Genomic DNA, 20,942 nt, shown 5'->3' on the forward strand with positions numbered 1-20,942 from the left:
GAATGAGTCCTTCAGCTTTGGGGGTCTTGGTTTCCACATTGAGGAAGGGCTTCTCTGTGCAATACACAGCCCCTGTTCAGTCCCCCAATTGTGAAGTGCAGGGGAGGCCAAAGAGGAGGCTCCAGCTCTTAGCATGGTATTTAGTCTTTAAAAAGCACTTTAAGGAATGAGAAACATTTTGATGGAAAAACATACCATATTTGTAGCCTCGTTGCTCATGAGTGTGTTAAGGGCTTTTGCTGAAACATCCATCCTTTGAGAGTGCTCTTTCTTCTGGAAAGGGCAGCTGCTGCACCTCTGCTGATGGTGTCCACAGAGGTGGAGGTTTCACTGCACCCATAATGGACAGAGGATAGTGGCAAATCTTGATCCTTCATGAGCCTCAGCATTCCTTGTGGTGCCTGCTGCCAGGATGGCTGAGGGGCAGGAGCTGGGGCTGCAGAGCCATGGGAAAGCAGCATGTCCCCACAGGGCCGGGCAGAAGGGCCGTGGGTGCTGGCAATTGGTAGTGTGCAGGGGCAGTGCCGCAGGCAGCCAGCAGGACTCTTGACTGATGGATGGCTGGTGGGGCCAGAGCTGAGTCATCTGTAATAGAATCATAAGGAAACACACATTTTTCGTGAGAGAAAATCAATACAACTTTGCACTTTTCCTTGTAATATTTGCAGCCTGCGCCGTCAGCCGTAGTTTGCTCACAGTTACACCGCTGTAAATTCACCACGAGTTAATGGATTCCTGCAAAAATGAATGGATTTACAACAGCAGAACGGAGCTGGGGCTGGAGCCGTGCACGTGTAAAAATACATGGAACAAAAGCAGTTTTACAGCACACGGGTGACCTTCAAAGTGCCAAGACCTAGCAAGTCAAAAGCAAAATTACATCGTTCCTGGTACACTCCTTTTCTGGCAAAAGTCCCAAGGAAAACGCATCTGAAAGCAATGCTGCAAACACCCCTGTGCATGGCAAGAGGGTCAGAGACCCAGCGGAGGGAATCGCGATTGGCAGGTGATGCAGAATGCGAAGGACTGTCTGTACATCTCAGATTTCATTATTTCCTTACCATCTCACTTGGAATTCCTAAGTAAGTAACGTGCTTCCAAACTTGCGTGTCAAAACTAGGCTGGTTAATGTATGAGCTGCCTCTGTTGCATTTGCTAACTGCAAAGCAAATTTCATGCTTAGCCAGAGGCTGGCAAAGCTCATTTATTCATTAGCCCTAAACTTTGGGCAGTTATTACTCAAGCTCCCCCAGTACATCTATTTAATAAGAAGTGAACAGAAAATTGATAGGATCAAAAATGTTAACATCTTAATTAATTCTTTCAGCAAAGACTGATTGGAAGGGGGTTGTTGTTGTGAGGATATTAATTTATAGGCAGGAGTGTGGGGTCTCTCCCAGCCCTGCCAAGGCAGCTCAGCCCCTGTGCCCACTGAGCTGCCGCCCACTGGGACACCACCGTGTCACCCCCAGGCCAGGGACAGGCAGGGCTGCAAGCCCGGGAGAATGCTAAAATACCAACAGACACAAAGTACTGTTGACAGTAGAGAGTTTAGATGGTAAAACAGCTTACAGCAGAGAAAAGCTGTGGGAATTTTTCTTCACTGTTTTGGGGATTTTGTAGTGTTTTTGTTCCCCAGCAGCCTCATGGCTGCCATGCGGGGGGCAGCTGGGGCTTGGCTCTCTGGTGAGGTGCCCTGAGGCAGAGCTCAGGGCTGTGTGTCTGCCTGGGACAGGGTTGAGTTTGTTCACACAGGAGCAATTGCAGTTATTCCATAGGAAAATTAACAAGCCCTAAACTAAAGGGAAGGAGAGGAAGGCTGGAATAATCCCAGAGGGCAGGAAGGCAGCTGGGGAAGATCCTGCAGTGCCCTCCTGCCCCCAAGCTGCAGCAGTGGGCATGGCCATCTGGTCTGACTGGCATAGGGAGAGGAAGGGAGCAGGTCTTGATGTTCTTTTGAGAGTATGTTTCTAAAACACAACGATCTCTGCTGAGTGGAGATGGACATTACAAGATGAGCCGGGAAGAACACATGGTTTGGGTCTGCATCAATGACAACCCAGAATTTAGCACCAAACAAGGTGGCTGTTCTTAAGAGTCTGTGCTAATGTCAATGAATGGATTGGAATCTTCTGTTTTCCCTCTGGTGACTGCCAGCCCTTTAATTACAGCAATTATGGACATTCCAAACAAATCACATTAAGAGTTGAATCAAAGAGGATTGTGCTATAGAGTTAATGGATTTCCCTATTTGTTGCCTATAGATTAGGTTTCCTCTTATTGTTTAAATGTTTCTTAATTCTTGTCTGGAAAATCAGTTGTAGTTTAATACAAATTAAATGACCAAGGTCTTGGTAAATAAGTTTAAAATACTTACAGTTCAGTTGTGGATTGTACTTCTCCAATAGGATGTTTTTGGAATTCCCTCTGGGGAAGAAGGGAAAGAGGGGTTAAGGTTTTTGTAATATTCTGTGACCAGATCTGTCAAAAACTTTAATTCCTCTCTGTGTCAATACCCTTGAAGTAGGAAGCAACAGGTAAGGCTTTGGGAGTGTTATGCAGGATGAAACAAACAGATGACCACATAAAACAGTTCATTATTTTTTGATTTTCTCATCATTTTTCTTGAGACTCTGAAGTCATTGATTTTTTTTTTTAACAAACTAGAATAGGAATTCTTTCTTACTAAATATTTTTCAGCTGCTCTGACAATCCAGTGAGTATGACGAGTCATTTTGTGGTTTAGGGTGATCTATATAGTATCTAGGCAGGTGTTGGTACTTAGGTTGTCAGTTGAAGACAGCTGTTTTGGCAAAAATCAGTGGGATGTTTCTGATTTCCAAGTGTCATGTTTTCTATAACAGTTTTTAATGTCATTTATCTTTTTTTAACAGAGTGCTTCTGTATTCCTAGCTTATAGTAAACATGAGATTAGCTCTACCTTTCTATGGCAGGGCTGCTTTTTCATGCAAATACTGCAATTTATTTACTTCCTGTTCTGGACAGCTGTATTTCAGTGCCTCCAGAGTTGTCAGAGTTGATCCAAATGACTGGTACCTGTCAGTATGTCACTAATCAACTGTCTCTGCAGTTTTACTGTCTCTGCAGTTTTACTGTCTTGGCAGTTTTCAAGATGTGCCATCAGCCTGAGGAAGGTCAGTGTCAGGACTTGGGACAGCCCACCTTGGTTTGCCTCATCCTCCCCTTCCAAGAGCAACACGATTGGTTGCTGTGCCCTAAATGTGGGCAGCTTGGCCAGGTGTTAGCAAAGGGTCTGAACTGAATACCTTGTAGCTGAGCCCCACTGAAGACAGCAGCCAGGCCCCTCATAGAGCGAATCTTTTAATAGGTAATAACACTGGCAGGTTGGTCTCCAGGGAAGGAAGCAGATTTGGTAAAACAGTAAGACCAAAACTGAGTACATTCCTGTGCACTGATCCTATTGTAGGTTTGCTGGTGTGACCACCCTGCAGTTCTTGGGCACACAGGGTGAGGCAGAGGAAAGGGGAGCCCAGACCCAAGCAGTTGGCAGCACACTCCAGGCACCTGTCAAAATCTGAACTGTAATGAGATTTACTGGCAAGACTGAGTAATGGAACTCAACCCAGCTTGCAGCAGTGCCAAATGTGAGAAGATGAAGCTTTTGCAATATTTTTTGAGAACATAAAATCTCTTTATTAACCCCCATTTCCTTATTGTAAGACCAGAGACATCTTATGCTACACTAAAGCATTTCACTGGCACAAACCCTCTCAAAAGCAAATGCATCGAGCTTTGCTGGGTTTAGAAAGTGTTTGTCAACCTGGTCATAAATGTGCATGGAAACCTCAATCAAGTTTAGGCTTATTACCAGGGATAATTCAGACTTTGCCACAGCAGGGTTTTGGATCAAAGCAGCACCAGAGAAAGCACGGCTCATGTTCAGGGCCATGAGAAGGCCATGTCCATGCAGCACCTTTCCCTTCATGCAGTGCTCATCGGCTGCTGTTGGCATTCCCAGGGCTTGAGAAGAACAGCAGCTGGTCTGTTGTTTATAGCTGAAGTTGCAGAACAGCAAGGGAAGAGGGAGGTGGTGTGGGGAGCCACGGGGGCATTTACCAGGGGACACCAAAACTCACCCACAGTGGGGTCTGGGGGTGAGTGAAGGCATTTATTTTTGATTGAACAACACTTCATGTTCCCAGAGCAGCCGGATGGAGCTCAGGCAGAGAGGTGAATACACAGGAGCAGGAAAATTTGCCAGGGCTCTGAGTTTGGCTCTGCTCTAAACCAAACTTTTCCCAGCAGAGAAGAAAGGGAGTTGGTGTGGAGGAGTGTGTGCGTATGTATTTTTCATATGCTGAAACAAGTAGCAAAATAAGGTGTTTACCCAAATAAACCCAGCGGTAATGATTTTGGGCTTGCATCCCGAGCTAATTGGAGTGCCAGGAAGTGCAGAATTCAAATGCCTATGTAGCCTGAGGGCTTAAGGTAAAGCTTAACTCTGCCTGTAAATGGGAGTGGAGATGGCTGGTGTTACAACTGCCTAGCAGGAGGCTGCAGGCTTTCCATCCAGCAGGCAGCATGGGTGCATTATCTGATAAATCCTGCCCACAGCCCTGCCTGCCTGGTTCAGCAGAGCAACGATGGCCAATAAGGCATTTAAATAGTCCCAACATTCAGCTTATTTCAGGAGAAAATATTTGAACAGCACAGATGACTACCATGCATGCATTAAGAAAACCAGGACACAGCATACCAAATTTAGTTCAGCTACAGTAAAATAACAGTAATGGAGCACTGCTGACCCCAACTACTGAGAGGTGACACCTGGCTTTTGCTGCACAGGAGAGATTTCTGGTTTTCCTGTTCCATGTATATAGCATACATTTAGTATTCAAATGCTTGAGACAAAGCCACAACATTTTAGAGGAAGTGCCCTTCAAGTCCAGCAGCACAAACCACTGTCTGACAGAAACAGCACTTCCAAGTGGGAAGCAGCTCCTGCTGTGCAACACCTCTGCTTTGTTAAAGTGCAATGTAATTTCTTATCTTTCATATGCCTGGCTTGTGTGACCCTGCCAGTATGTAGAAGTGGCTGTTGACAGTTTCTTTGGGCTTTGTTTCATTATAATGTAATTTATGGGATGCCAAAATTCTGCAAGTTACTTGACTGACATTTCTCCAAGAGTCAAAAAATTTAATTGCTGAGATGAACATGGGTAGACTGTGTGTAGCTGCATCCTGCTTTCAGAGCTGTAAGAAACAAACAAGGGTTTTTTGTGAAACTCAGGTCAGACTCTGCAGTGGAGCTCTTTTATTAAGTGTTCTTGCAGGAGCAGGTGTGCTAGCTAGCAGGCACAACTGATGGATACCAAGTTTGGCTTTTTATTCCCTATTCCTGTCCACCAGGTCCTTCCCTTGTTTCCCCACTGGTTAGGTACTCCAAGGTGTCCAACTCACTGGGATGCCTCAAATTCCTATGAGCTATTTTAGATCTCACACCCCTCTTGGATTTATTAGTTCCTTCTTGTGATAAGGTTTTTAATAGTACTCCCTAATCACAGACACATTTATTGATTTCTGCTGTTATTAACACTAAGGCCCTTTTGTCCTGGTGCCTGTCATATCTGCTTTACACTGCAAAACCAGCTATATTTTACACAAACAATCTATATCTTACAAAAATAGTTACATCCCTCAGACACAGCTATATCTCACCGATACAATCATATACTGGCAGATACATCCTGCCCCACAAACACAGCTACGTTCTACAGACACAACTATCATACACTGGCAGCTAAATCCTGCCCCACAGCTGCATTCTGCAGACACAGCTTCATCCCACAAGCACAGTTATATTTCACAGTGCAGCTATATACTGGCAGCTGTATCCTGCCCCACAAATATAGCTACATTCTGCAAAAACAACATTGGCATCCTCCACAAAGAGCAGGATTGGAAGGCTTCCATTAAATTGTTATTTTCAGTTATTATTAGCTCCTAAATCAGTTAATATAATTTCTCTCCCCTAAGAAACACACAGCATTGTAAGCCCAAACGCCATGTTTCCTATTGATCTATTTCCACAACCTGTTTAGTGAAATAATTAAAATGATTTACAAGGCTGACCCAATATCTCAGTGGTTTAGTAAATCACGGGGCTGTGCAGGAGGCTCAACCCGTTTTCCACAGCCAAAGGAGCCTCAGAGCCCACCCGTGGAGCCACCGCCTCAGCGTGCAGGGGAACGAGGGCTCCCGCAGGTTTGTTCACTCACCACCACTGATCAAAGAAGGGAAATGTCTTGGTGAGACTGAGCCTGAGCAGAATTTGAGCTGCAATCTGCAGGGGATGTAGCTTCACCAGCAACTTTAACATCCCTGTTTCCTACCCCCAGAACTGACCCCACATGGCTGCATGGGCACTGAAAATGGGGGCACCTGTGGAGCTTGGTGTTGTCACATGCAAGGTAATGTGGGAAATTATTACCTCAGTCTTTTTGGACAGTTTCTATGATTCTAACTCAAAAGAAGAGGACAACTGTAAACAATCTCTGTTTATTTGCCAGGGTTGTGGAAGGGCTCAGTAGGATTCAGTGGTGTCAAGAGAGACATGCTAAGGCAGGCCCCAAAGTATCTTAAAATCTCTGGAAGGCCCTTCCATAATCTCAGAGGGCCATGGACATATGCTCAGGCAATACGGAGGTCATCAAGACCATCTCCCTGGCACAGGTGCCTCTCCTATAATGATACAGGCACTCCCAGCTCCATGTCTCCCCCAGCTCTTGCAGACACACAGAGCTGATACAGTGGGACTTACAAAATCATCCCTGCTTTGTTCCTGCCTCTCCTCCTCACGTTACAGCAATGCTGAGGGAGCCCTGGCAGCTGGGGCAGGCCTCTGCAGCAGTGCTTGGAGGGAGGGGTAGCAGTCAGTCCCTGAAGCAAGTGGCAAAGCAAACTACAGCACTGTTACAGAAAGCTGGTGGCAACCCCCCTTCTCATGAAAAACATGCATTTTGCCAGCTGCACTTTGGAATAAAAGGGATTGAGGTGACCTGTGAGAGGGGAGCAATGGCTGCAAAGCAAGGAATGTACAGTCAGGGCCAAGGCCAGCCCTCGTGGGGATGCCCAGCAGGGTCCCTCAGGGACACATGCATGGAGGAAGGTCACAGACCTCCACCCTGCTCCGTGAGGGAAGGACAGAGCCTGTAGCGCTGTGATCAGTCAGCGTTTGAGATGCCATTTATAATGTCTCCACTTGCAATCTCTGAGCAACCCTCCGGCTTGCTTTCAGCATCTCTCACAGGGTTGTTTTTTTAGTTCTATTCTTTTGCATAATTATACAAAGAATAATGTCCTATAAAAAACTTTAACTTTGAAGATGGTTGCTGATGCACTTTGCAGCAGATGTCATTATCTTTCCCTGATCCTGACCCTGACCTGCCACCATTTTTATGTTGCTTTAAATGGACCTGTAATTTCACAATGTGAATTCAGCTGGAGCTGTTCTTTTTTGTTAAATAAACTTTACCCTTGCACTGATTGCTCCAGGCTCTGAAAAGAAACATTTCTTGCTTCTGACTATTCCAAACCAAAGGTCTGAAGTTCAAAAGAAGTGTTGGTAAATGGGCTGTAATCACACTGAAGGGCAAGCAAGTTTTCCTCCTGGAAGGCAGAGGAAAATGAAGTGAAAATCTTCTTTGCCTTCTGCTGCCCCAGTGACATATCAGAGGAGTTTTTTAGAAAGAAGCCTGCCGTGCTGCAGTGTGTGTTTCAGAGCTGAAGTACCTATAGCTGTGCCCTTAATGTTGCACTTGGAGGTCTAACTGAGGGCCTTCTTCCCACAAGCACTCTGTGCCACAGCAAGGCCCAGCCACCCCGGCTGCACACCACATTAATGGCACAGCTGGCTTCTGCAGGCACCTGTGTGCTCAGGAGATGTAGGGATGTTACAGGAGAGCCTGATGGCTCAGACATACACACACACAGAGTGAGGTGATTGTCACAGAACCGTAGAATCATTACGGTTGGAAAAGACCTTTAGGATCATTGAGGCCAACCACTGACCTCACACTGCCAGGCTCATCACTAAACCATGTCCCTCAGCACCTCAGCTATGTGTCTTTTAAATATCTCCAGGGATGGGGACTCCACCACCTCCCAGGGCAGCCTGTTCCAATGCTTAATAACCCTCTCAGTGAAAAAGCTCTTCCTCATCTCCACTCTAAACCTTCCCTGGTGCAGCTTAAGCCCATTTCCTTATGTTCTATCACTCATTACTGGAGAGAAGATACCAACCCCCACCTCACTATAACCATCTTTCAGGTAGCCATAGAGAGTGCTCATGTCTCCTCTCAGCCTCCTCTTTTCCAGACTAAACGCCCCCAGCTCCCTCAGTCACTCCTCATAGGACTTGTTCTCCAGTTTCATTGCCTGTCTCTGGACACGCTCCACACTGATGGCTCATGTTCAGCCTCCTGTAGATTAGAAGTGTCAATTAAGTGTCCCCTCCCTGCCTTCCGCATCAGGCAAACATCTCTCTGCTCCAACATCTGTCTGGCCTCAGTTTTCTGGCAGAAGAGGACAGCCACAAGCCAGGAGGAGCTGGGCAGCACAGCCAGCAGCAATCTCCGTGCGACTAACAGCGGTGTAGCCCCCAGCCTCGAGTGCATCTGTTAGTGACCACCAGCGTACCCTCACACAGCCAGTGCCTCCCTGCACCTCTCCCAAAGCACCCCAGGGCTGTGCTGCAGGTCCCCGCTCCTGCAGGTCCTTGCTGCTCTCCCTGCAGGCGGCTGCAGCTGCTTCTCATTTCACACACACATAACTCTCAGAAACCAGTCTGAGTTGCTTGGGCACAGAGGCTCACACTCTTTGCTGACTGGGCTCTGCACCTACCGAGTCATGGCAAAGCAAGGCATCCCCCAGCAGCTGTCTGCAGATGTGCTGCAGGTCAGCTATAAGCCTGCAATCACTTAATTCTGGTTAGAGGATCTGCTTAAATTAAGCATTTCCTCTCACCCATTCTCACCCACTGTTCTAAGAAGTATAAGGTGCTTCATAATCTCTGCCACCTGAAATAATCAGAGGCAGGATGAAAGCTCTCCCCCTCCCACCCCCACCATTTTGTCCTGCTGAAAAACATGTAAATCAATCTCATGCTAAAATTAACATATATTGCTGAGGCAAATGAATTGGCATCTCCATGTATAGCTATTAGCTTCCAGCATTTCCTGAGAGGGGCTTTCATTTAATTACCAGCCTGACAGGTGAGCTCACTGTAGAAGTGCAGCTGCATTTATTACTTTTATCTCCTTGGACACCTGCCTCTCTCTGTGGTTTATCAGATTTCTACTGGAGAGATGGACAAAATATTTTCTATTGGACCAGATTATTGTTTCTTTAAAAGGCACTTACTAGAGCCCTGACCTCAAATGAGCCGGGTTTTTTTTTGTTGGCTTTGTATGGGCTTTTTGGGTATTTTTTCCAATTATCAAAGCAATCCAGCAGCATTAACCCTCTCACTGCCCCACCGCACACCAGCAGCTCAGAAGAAATCAGATTACAGATAGGAAGTTGGATGCCTGAGTGAGCTCCATGCAAGCAGCTGACCACCCTATCACTGCTCATCAAGATCTTGCCTGCAGCTGGAGTCAAACCCCTCAGATACTCTGACTACTCTTCATCTTCCCATGTACAAAAACTTCAAGTGGAAATGCTAAAAGAGCACCTAGCTCAGTGCCCTCCACTGCAGTCCAGTGAGAGGGGTCTGCCTCTTGATGCTTTGGGCTACACTTTATCTGTCACCCATACATCTAGAACTGTCTGATCAAAAGCCAATGCAGATACAAGAGATATTAAAAAAACCATACAATACTGCCTAGATGTGCTTCCAGGGTAGTCACAGACAGTGTCATGGGTTACAAGGCAGCGCTCCCCACCAGCTCGGTAAAGCAGCTACTGTCTCATCACCTCAGGCAGCAGCACAGGACACTGCTGGGTCAGGCGGGGACTGTGGCCAAAGGGACGTGGCCGGCTCATCCAGCCCAGGTTCAAAGGACAAATAGTTTCCCTGTTTTTTCTCTGGGGTGCAGTACCTGAATTCATGGCAACACACCTGTGCCATGGGCAGGACTGAGGCAGTCGGGCCAGAACATGCCTCAGAGCAGTGGGACCCGAGCACCGCAGGGCCTGTGCAGCTGAGGCTGTCATGTGTGGGCATCAGCACCAGCGTCTTGGAGGGACACAAACTGACTCCTCTCAGGGAAAAGAATGCTTCACTCCTGACAGCCTAATTGTGTTACCTCAAAAGAGTCTGGCAGAACAGGGCCTTGCTGAGAGTAACGCCTTACAGAAAGACATATTACAGAGGAAAAATGAGACATTTCTATGTTTAATTAATGAACATTTTACACTTTCTTGGGATTTCCTCCCAGTCCCTAACTGTGGGCATGGGGGGTTTGGTGGGAAGTACCTGGGGCCCCAGAGCTGCAGCACAGGCACTGCCCGGCATGGCCAGAGCCTCCCACTGCCCCCAGCCTAGTGAGAGCTCCTGGGACTGTGTTCTCTGCCCAGACCTTCAGCACTCTCTGGGAAACACAGCAAAAGGTGCTTCAGCGAAACATTGTTTTAATATATGTCTTGAGTGAAACATTCCTCTTCCTTCCTGCCACTCCATTCCTGGTAAACACTGCTTCATCCCACTCCAGAGCCCTGAGGCTGTCACACGCAGCACACGGAAAACCTGTTTAGATGCCTGTTCAAGTGCCCACTGTGCACAGTCCTTGAGCATGAAGGGTGGCCTGGCAGTGCCAGGGGACTAAAGCAACACCTGGGCTGACGGGGATGAACACATACTGTTCTTGTTGAATATTAAAGAGTGTCCACACTTAGCAATTATCAGTTTGAAAACTATGTAAATATCAGGCCCAGTGTCAGGGCAGTCTGCCCTGCAAGATGACTGAGATGATTATGGAAGGAACTTCTAATTAAGAGCCACTAGCCTAGAAATGCAAGGTATGTCCAGGGAGCATACATGCTTTGTTAAAGTAATTTATTATAAACTTCAGAATTGTCAGATTAGAGTGTCCTTAAAGAATCTGTCTCTATTATAGTGCTAAAAATCACACCCATGGGTCAAAAGGCCCCTGCCCAGGTGAAGGTTCTCACTCACAGGCACAGTACAGGAGAATGCTCCTGTAATCACTGACCAATCCTAGGAAGGGGGCAGGGTTACAGGGAGGTACTAACCAAAGAATCACAGTATAAACCGTGACAGTCACAGGAGAGGTGTGCTGGCTTTGTGGAATGGCAACTAGGCACCCAGCCCTGTGCAGGCAGGACACACACCAGTGTCTGGACAGTGTGTGAATGGGCTGACTGCAGACAGGCAGTGACTGCAATGCTGCAGCAGCCACTGTGCTGGTCACCAGCTCCGCCAGCCACCAGCTCTCTAGTGCACACTGTCACAAATAGCAACATGCAGTGCCCAGTAAGGTATTTTTGCCCAGAACTTACTTTCTATGGATAAAGTACCAAGTCAAGACAACCAAGCCATGCCATACAAGCTCACAAAACCTGACAACCCTTTTCTAGAAAAAAAATGTCTAACCATTTGTTGATGAAAATCCAAAATAAGTGATTCCTGAGCCTACAGCCTCTTCATTTATATCCTTTTTAAATTTTAATGAATTATGTAAATTTTTGTAGTTCAACCAAAACCACATGAAATACAGTAAACTATTTAATCTGCTGTAACTCTACTGCTAATACTTTATAATTTATCATTTTTAATACTCATTCTGGATCATACATCCCTATCACATATGGAGCCAATGTTAATTATGTTTTAAAACACAACATTTTACAAGATCTAAATGAGACTCAAAGCACAGCAGAAGTGATGACTGTGAGAGGGACTGTCACGGACTAATACATGAATGCAGAACACTGCTATTAATTAGTAAATACAAGCTGTTCAGGAGCAGCAGTGGTGTCTGTCATCCTGAGATGTGTTTGGACCATAAGTGATCTCAGCATGCAAGGAAACCAAACATCAGCTGTCAGAGCCTCAGCTCTCTGTGATTCTCAGAGAATCACAGAATTTCAAGGATTGGAAGGGACCTCGAAAGATCATCTAGTCCAACCCTGCTGCCAGAGCAGGACCACCTAGAGTAGGTCACACAGGAACTCATCCAAGTGGGTTTGGAATGTCTCCAAAGGAGACTCCACAGCCCATCTGGGCAGCCTGTTCCAGTGCTCCCTCATCTCAACAGTGAAGAAATTTTTCCTTGTGTTTCTTTGGAACCTCTTATGTTCCAGCTTGTACCCATTGTCCCCTGTCCTATCACTGGACATAACTGAGCTGCCTGACTCCATCCTCCTGACACCAACCCTTTATGTATTTGTAAACATTAATGAGATCACCCGAGTCTCCTCTTCTCCAAGCTAAAGAGCCCCAGCTCCCTCAGCCTTTCATCATAAGGGAGATGTTCCACTCACTATCATCTTTGTGTTCGTGTGCTGAACTCTCTCCAGCAGCTCCCTGTCCTTCTTGAACTGAGGGGCCCAGAACTGGACACAATATTCCAGATGTGGTCTCAGAGGGGCAGAGTAGAGCGGGGGACAACCTCTCTTGACCTTACTGCCTCCTTGTTGCTGTTTTGGAGAGGAAGTGTTGATGGAAGAGTTGTAGTTTGCTCTAGTTATCTCCAGCTATTCTAAGGTCTCTCAAATCCTTAATATTTTAAGGATATAATTTCTGGTTTTGATGTAACAATATATTAATGTTTATAAAAGTGGCATCATTAATTTTTTATGAAATTTAATTCCTTCAAAATCCTCTTTCCACTCATAATTTTACTGTGATGCAGAAGAGGTTGGTGTAGGGGAAAACTAGTCCTTCACACTTAAAAAAGCTGCAAAAAGGCAAATTTCTTCCAAAAGGGGAAACAATTTTTAAACTACGGTTTGAGGGATTTTTTAGGCTTAAAACAGTTAGATGAATTACAACACCACGTAGAAATAACGTACAGAAAACGGATGGCAGATGGCAGGCAAAAGCCGCCGGCAGCCTCCGGCGTTGGCACCCGCGGGCGCTGGCAGCCAGCCCCGGTCTCGGCTGCCCTCTAGTGACAGCAGCCCCAGTGACAGCGCTGGGCTCCCAAAAACCCTTGCACGCTTCTGTGTTCTCACTTTAAAACACGGCTTTTAAATAGTAGATTTTTTCTGGAAACATCTGGGGGTTATTATTTGCCTTCTGATCTCCATGCTGTTAAGTTACACGGAGTTTCGTTTCCAAGCTTTTCCCTACTTTCTTCACTCGCAGTAACATTAGTCTTTTATTTACCCTTATGGGGTGTCTGCCATTTGAGATGACAAGGAGCCAGGGCTGTAAGGAAACTATGAACCTTCAGCTGGAAAGAATAGTTTATCAGCTGCGGGGTGGATGAGGACACACATTTTATTCTAATCCATGAGTTAAAGATGAGACGATAAAGCAGAAAAACTTAAGGAATAATAGATGAAAAAGGAAGCACGGGGTACATCAAAAGTTGATGCTCATTACCAACCACAGACATCTAAAATCAGTCACCCAAGCCCATCACGCAGGAGTTTGGGCTTCCACACACAAAGCATACACTTTCCTCTAGTAAACCTACACTGGCATGAAATGACAACTCAGGCTACCAATAATCCGAGTGCCTGCCTGGCTGAAGGGCAATTCTCATGCCCATCCCACCACACTTCCCTAGACCAGTTTTTGCAAGGGAGCCCCGAGTACCGAATCCCTGGAAGGTACCACACGTGGCACACCAGCACTGCCCAGACCAGGAGGGAGCCGGGAATGCGGGGTACAGTCAGCTATCAACCCCTGAAAATGCTGTCAGAGCTCAGCCCTGCGCTCCCTGCCCAGCTGAGGAGGGACGGCAGCAGGAGGGGATGGCAGCAGAGGAGAGGTGGGCAGTGGTGAGACACGGACGTGGGTGGTGGTGGGACATGGAGGCAGGAGGTGGTGGTGGGACAGCCACAGGCCTTGCACAGGCTGGCTGCAAGCTGCTTCAGCACGGCTGTGGGGGGGAAAGTGGAAATTGTATTAGCAGCTTGATACTTGGATGGAGGAAATCAGATCAGAAGGTTTTAAATGGAAATTCTTTTCACCAGTACAGCCGTCCCTAGGGACCAAATTCAGCTGTTAATACAATTTGGCCAAAAGGAATAAACTATATTGATCTTGAGAGCTCAAGTGCTTGCTGAGACAGTCCTTCTAGAGAAGTACAGTATTTTTTTCTTGTACCAATGACAATCAGCAAAAGGATAACACTGATCACAGCCCAGGCATTCATCACATCAGCTAACTTCAGGTACTTCTGCTCATCTCTCACTTCAGTTCATGACTACTCTTTTTTTAAACACTGATCTTCCATCCTTGTGTCACACACATATCTTTAATTATGTCTTTGGTCACTCTGCATCTCCAGTTTCCAGATCTGTGTCAATATAAAGCTCTTTCTGCAGTGGTCCCACACGCACTGCCTCATCCCCAGGACGCACTGGCACCTGCCCTGACCTGCAGCCTCTGCTTCCCAGGGCTGGAACTCGGCAGCATCCACAGGCACAGCACTACGGCCCCCTAGTGCACACTGACAGATTGCTTCGGTGCTGGCTCTCTGCAGAAGGATTTCATTATCATTATTATTTTATTGTTATTATTTATTACTTTAGAGAGCAATAAATAAAGCCATACATAGATTTAATAGGATAAGAAATTCCAATGTTGGCACCTATGACTGGTATTAATAATCTATATTAGGGATTTATATCACCATAAACCTATTTCAAGGTGATTTATGTGAGGTAAAAAGCTTCAAAAGTCTGAGATCCTAAGACAGACGGAGCAGGTGATGCTGCGCATTCGGAAACACGTGTTATAATGATTTTGTTTGCATATTTCCACTTTGTTTTATATTCACACTTTACCCATCTCTCCTCATTTCTCTGAGCCTTCTCTTTCTTAGCTACAAGCTGTCTTTGCCTGTTCCTTGCTTTTTCAGCTGCTTCGCCTATTCTTTTTCATGTTCATTTGATGGGAGTGGGGACTCCTGAGGCGGAGCCTCCTTGCCGGGACACACACTAACGCATCGATTTTGCTCCCTCAGACATTATATCTGAAGACAAATTAGGAAATGAAGATGTAGAGCTGTTGGAAGAAACTGGCTTCCCCAGGCACCAGTTTAGCCTGGATCATTGGATTTACAACACCAGCACCGCCAACAGTGATTTGACTATTAATCCCTGAAGTGCCCCAGGAACTGCAGCATAAATCCAGCGAAGGAGCACTCATACGGCCCTAAAGACCCATAGCGCTTATCCTGGTGCTCTATTCACGAAAATTGATCTCTTCTTAGTAGCAATGACAACTCAAGGAGTCCATGCCTTGTAAAGCCGAGAGATCTGCTTGCTGTGACAACGTACTGAACTGCCAGGAGGTCTGTGATACAAACCAACCGGTGCCCATGCTTAACACTCTGCAGAGACTGTCCCTTTCTTCTTTACACACACACACAGAGATCTACAATTTCATTCCCTGATAGGCATCGCTTTAGTGCCTTTGTGCTCCACAGCAGCACTCAACAAAATCACTGTCTCCTCTATCCAGCAGCAGTAACTTGCTCGCCAAGTATCCCTAACCAAGCAGCGCTTAATTATCTGCTAAGCCAATGTCCCCCTGTGACAAGAATATAAATCTCTTCTGTCTTTGGAGAGCCGTCATATCTGAGCAGAGGGCACCATGAGCTGGGACTAGGCTGGCAAGTAAAAGGAACTGGCTGCTCTAGTTTCAAGGTACCTGTGGGCAAGCAGGACCTTGTCCTGTACCAGGAGAAAAAGGCAATGACATTGAAAGCGGACAACCTCCACAGCAAACAGTATTTTCCTTATTTTTTGACCTTGATTGCTAGAAACATGGGGGCAGATTATATACAAACATCTCATGTTGCTGGGTATGCAATTCCAGGCATGGTACAGCAGCACTTGACACACCAGGAGCTGACCAGGAGCATGCAGGAGCCAGATACTGCCATGGCAGATGGGACAAGGACAGAAACCTCTCTCTGACCAAGAGAAGTGTGCTGGGAAGATTTTTGGTGGGGAGCAGAAAGAGCATGCAACTGCCCATGGCCTCGGGAGCTCAGGCAGTGGCTCTAGCAACACCTTTGTAAACTCTAAGCAGGGAAGATCCACAGAACAAATGAGGCAGCAAGAGGTGGAACATGAGAGGATTGCAGGATGGAAAGGTGGAAATGGATGTCCCAGCACCTCTGGTGGGAGCAATTGCAGGATGAGGGGGAAGTGGTGAGGGTTGACATGTCCAGGCTGCCCATCACAGTGAGTGTCCAAACTCTACAAAAATGCTGTTACTATAGGAAGGACCCTGGCAAATCAATACTCAAACAACAGGCTTGTCTGCTCCAAGTATACGTGTTCACACTGAAGTGATGGATGACTAGAGACAATGAGGTATCCTGTATTACAGAAGGTATGATTGCCATTTTTTTTTTTTAGAAAGGAATTTCCCTGTGATAGTAACTGAAATATCTGGTGCCTAACTTACTCTCCCAAGCCACAGACTTTGTTAGTATAAAAGATAAATAAAAGACAGATTTCATTTTCTAAGACTGTTTCTTTGACTCTGGATAGAAATGATGTTAACTTTGCATCCTGATCTCTGATGAAATAAACCTGTGATTTACATAATAATAGTAACACGACTCTCCAGACACCTAGCTAAAGGTATTGAATGGTCCCTATGTAGCTTAACCTAAAAGGCTAATCTGACAATCTGCCTTGGCCGCAGATTCCCCCTTTGTAGAAACCTCATGATTGCAATAAAAAATGTCATTTGCCCATTTTACATTCTTTTCTTCGGATTTTGATATTGGCGATAATTCCCTCTAAAGTAGAGTCCAGCAGAAAGACACAGAGGTCTCTGGGACCCCAGTGCCAGCCAGAGAATCATAGAATCATTACTGTCAGAAAAGACCTTTAAGATCATCAAGTCCAACCACTGGACAATAATCTAGAAACACTGGTATATGCAGGGAGGGTCTTCTGTGGACACCCAGGGCTCCTGGTTACTTCTAGCAGTAACCTTCTCTGAGGTATCAGGTCGCACAGGAATGCATCCAGGAGGTTTAGAAACCTCCAGAGAAGGAGACTCCATACCCTCCCTTGGCAGCCTGTGCTAGGGCTCCCTCACCTGGACAGGAAAGAAGTTTCTCTTTATGTTTAAATGGAACTTCTTGTGTTCTCGCATCTTTCCATTACTCCTTGTCCCATCACTGGATACAACAGAAAAAAAGTGATGCCCCAACCTCCTGACATTCACCCTTTAGAGATACTTGTAAGTGTTGATGAAGTCTTTCCTCAGTCCTCTCCAGGCTAAACAGCCCCAGTTCCTGCAGCCTTTCCTCACAAGGAAGATGCTCCAGTGCCCTGATCATCTTGGTGCCCTGCACTGGCCTCTCTGCAGCAGTTCCCTGTTCCCCTTGAGCTGGGGAGCCCAGAACTGGACACGGGACTCTAGATGAGGCCTCAGCAGGGCAGAGTAGAGGGGGAGCACAACCTCCCTCAACCTGCTGGCCACACTCTTCTTGAAGGCCGTTGGCCTTCTTGGCCACATTGCTGGCTCAACCAGCATTCCCGGCCTGTCTCCTGGAGCTGCTCTCGCTGCTCTCCCAGCCCAGCGCAGCACAGCCGGTCCCTACCCCGCTGCAGGACCCGGCCCGGCCCCTGTTCAACCTCAGCAGGTTGCTCTGCCCAAGAGCGCCGCCTGGCGGCCCGGCCCGTGTCCGTGCGCAAGCGCAAGCGCAACCCGGCGCCTCCGCTGCCGTCACCCACCTGCGCCGGCCGCTGCGGCCATGGAGGCTGAGGGCTGTGAAGCGGGCGCCGTGGGCGAGGGCCCAGGCCGGCCCGGCACGCCGAGCCTGGCAGAGGAGCTGTACCGCCGCCTGCCTGCCGAGGAGTCCGCGGAGCTGCGCCTCCAGGTACGGCCGCCTGCAGGTAGCGCCCGCGGGACACCCGCGCACCCTGGGGCCCTGCCGCGGGAGTCTCAGCCGCGGCAGCGCCGCTCGCCGCAGCGCGGTACAGAGCCCCCTGGGGGGGTGGGTGTTGGCAGGCCAGGGCGCAGCAGCGCTTTCCCCCTAAGCCCCGGGGGAGGTTAGCCTTCGAACGCGCCTTTCCCAACTAAATGCAAGACGTGTCCCTGCTCTGGAACCGTCCGGCAGCTCCACCGCGGCCGCAAGCCCGCGGGCTGCTGCCCGCCTGCTCTGGGCAGCGTCCGCACCGGCTTTCAGCGTGTCAGTGCTTCCTGATTACCACTGTTTACGTGCAGATCTCCCCTTCCCCTGATGACTTTGTCAGCTTGATACAACTGCGAGTCAGCAGAGTGTTCTTAGTTGAAATTCAATAGTGTAAAGCCTCTGTTAAAATATGTCTAGCCTCAGGGACCCGAAGAGGCCAAAGCGTTTGTAAATGCCTTCCTGAAGCGCAGCATGCCAAAAATGAAAGAGGAAGCTATCCAGGATATATTAACTCGGAAAGCTGTGGTTCTGGAGCATTATTCCAAAAGAAAGACAAAGCAAAAGAGGAGGAAAACAAAAGGTTTCACTGCCAAGCAAAGGCGAGAAATGCGTCTTTTTGAAATTGAACCTGACCAGCAAAGGTAAGATCTCAAGTTATTTTCCTTGTATAGTAAAAGTGGGAAGTTCATCAAAAGTATTAAAAGCAGCAGCACATACCACAGATACTAGCCCTCCAGCACCCACAGTCAGTCTGAGACTCTTGGTAGCATCCCACCATGAGGAAACGGTTCTCTTGGCTGGATAGTTAGAAAATTCATTTCTATCCATTACTAGTTCTCTTTCCTTTTGTATACCTAAACATAACAAGAAACCACACTCAAATGCTATCACCTCTGATTTCAATTTTCAAAAGTTAGGCAGCCTGTGACCAGAGAGTCAAAATTGTGCATTAGGTCCCTTGACCTGTGGAGTAATGCCCCTGCTCTTGCTGACATGGAGAGAGAAAAGAGGGAAATCTCTTCAGTCAGACGTAGCCCCATCCTCTAACTCACACCACCGTTTGAGGTTGATAGGAACATCCTTTGTGGGTTTTTTATACCACAAAGCCGCGGCCTGGAGTGGGTTACCTCACAGGTAATCTCATGAGGACACAGGTTACCTCACAGGTTACCTCATGAGGAGAACAGATTGCAAACTTGTTACTCATAAGCTGGCAATATGGATTACCTCAGTAACCAGCCATAGAGCTTTTGATAATTAACTTCCTGTATGATACTTTTTTACCACAGATACTCCATCTTTTTGCCACTGCATGAACTCTGGAAACAGTACATCAGAGACCTGTGTCATGGGCTTAAACCAGATGCGTAAGTTGAGATATTTTAAAATCAGTCTCGTTTTAGTAGTTATTTCCAGGTTTGCTGAATTACTGCTTGAAACATCAGAGTTACTTGCTAAGGATATGTACTGTAAACTTCAGCCACAATTTCAATTGTCACATTTTGTAAATCTAACTTTCCATATAATTTTCTTTCCCTCTTCTCCGATCCCACTGTCTTATTCCTCAAGGCAACCACATATGATTCAGACCAAACTGCTAAAAGCTGACCTCCATGGAGCTATTCTTACAGGTATTTTGTCTGTTTTCTTTTACAAGATCATCTGAAGTTAACCATACTTCAGGTGCTTATTTTGAAATTCCCTTCAGTGTCATTAACTCTTGAATCACACAGATGAGATCATGTTGATGGGTTTCGCTACTTATCACTGCTAATTACTTTCAATTGCTCTTGAAAATCATGTTGTTAGTATCAGCAGTTTTACAGCTGATGACTGTAATTGCATTATTTCAGAATATTGCACACCAGTTTAAAACAATGAGGCAACTTCAGAAGAGCACAGAAACTGCATCTGAAATTTTCTAATACATAAATACTTCTGTTCTTTCAGTCACAAAATCAAAGTGCCCTTCTTACGTTGGGATAACAGGAATCGTTCTACAGGAATTTAAACACATCTTCAAAATTATCACTAAAGAGGACAAATTAAAAGGTAGGAAAGACTTTTTTCAGTGTTTTTCACAACTTGAGTAATCAGAAATTTCTTAAAAACAGTATTCACCTGACACTTCTGAGTATATTGGTTTGTAGCAGTGCTTTTAGCTGCGTGCATAAAGTGGCAGAAGCCTATGTCTTTACTGACCACAAAACAGCCCAATATCCCACCAGAAAAGTATCTCATTAAAATGAGCAATTAAATAAAAAAGCATTTCTAATGACCTGACATGACCATGCACATGGCTGACTCATCTCATTCACATGAGCACAGTTACTGTATGCTCCTGAAAGAGGACTAAATTTATAATTCAGGTAAAATTTAGAGCTTTTGGTTATTTTTCTTCACTTGCTAAAGCATAAAAACCTTGAAATGTGTCAAATCTCAGTCCACCTGTGAGTAACAACCCCTGGTACCTCAGTGTGTTTTCCTAACAGTACATGGGTCTGCTTTTGTTAATTTCTTTCTTTTTTGCATTTTCAGTTGTTCCCAAACTTAACAACGTATTTAGCTTGGAGATTGATGGATTCATTTCCTACATCTATGGAAGCAAATTCCAGCTTAGAGCAAGTGAGCGATCTGCAAAAAAATTCAAGTTGAAAGGAACTATTGACCTATGATCTCATGGAAAATCAGAAGTATCAATAGAAATGTCTGCTGCTTGCATGCAGTTCAAAGACTAGGTTTTCTGGCAGACTGAAAATGGACTAGAACTATGTTTTATATATATATATATATATATATATATATATATATATATATATATATCAGTCTCACAGACTGATGGAGTTTCTTATAGCTCTTGTTATTTGTATATAATGT

General features: G+C 46.2%; 1 protein-coding gene across 1 annotated transcript; it reads left to right on the plus strand.

The window, feature by feature from the left end:
• The first annotated feature begins 17,883 nt into the window (after positions 1–17,883).
• Positions 17,884–20,942, plus strand: POP4 (POP4 homolog, ribonuclease P/MRP subunit). The gene is made up of 6 exons (XM_062007538.1): positions 17,884–18,029; positions 18,483–18,706; positions 19,355–19,432; positions 19,635–19,696; positions 20,016–20,117; positions 20,604–20,942. Exons 1-6 carry the CDS (start codon positions 17,904–17,906, stop codon positions 20,738–20,740), a joined length of 729 nt encoding a protein of 242 aa, XP_061863522.1. The 5' UTR covers positions 17,884–17,903; the 3' UTR covers positions 20,741–20,942.

Source organism: Colius striatus, chromosome 14 (genome assembly GCF_028858725.1).
Source record: "Colius striatus isolate bColStr4 chromosome 14, bColStr4.1.hap1, whole genome shotgun sequence".
Lineage (NCBI taxonomy): Eukaryota > Metazoa > Chordata > Aves > Coliiformes > Coliidae > Colius > Colius striatus.

Excerpts from the sequence above, each read along its gene's own strand:
- POP4 (XM_062007538.1), top strand. The coding sequence starts at position 17,904 with ATGGAGGCTGAGGGCTGTGAAGCGGGCGCCGTGGGCGAGGGCCCAGGC. Across the intron at positions 18,030-18,482 it reads CCGCGGAGCTGCGCCTCCAG|CCTCAGGGACCCGAAGAGGC; the intron begins GTACGGCCGCCT and ends AAATATGTCTAG. Across the intron at positions 18,707-19,354 it reads ATTGAACCTGACCAGCAAAG|ATACTCCATCTTTTTGCCAC; the intron begins GTAAGATCTCAA and ends TTTTTACCACAG.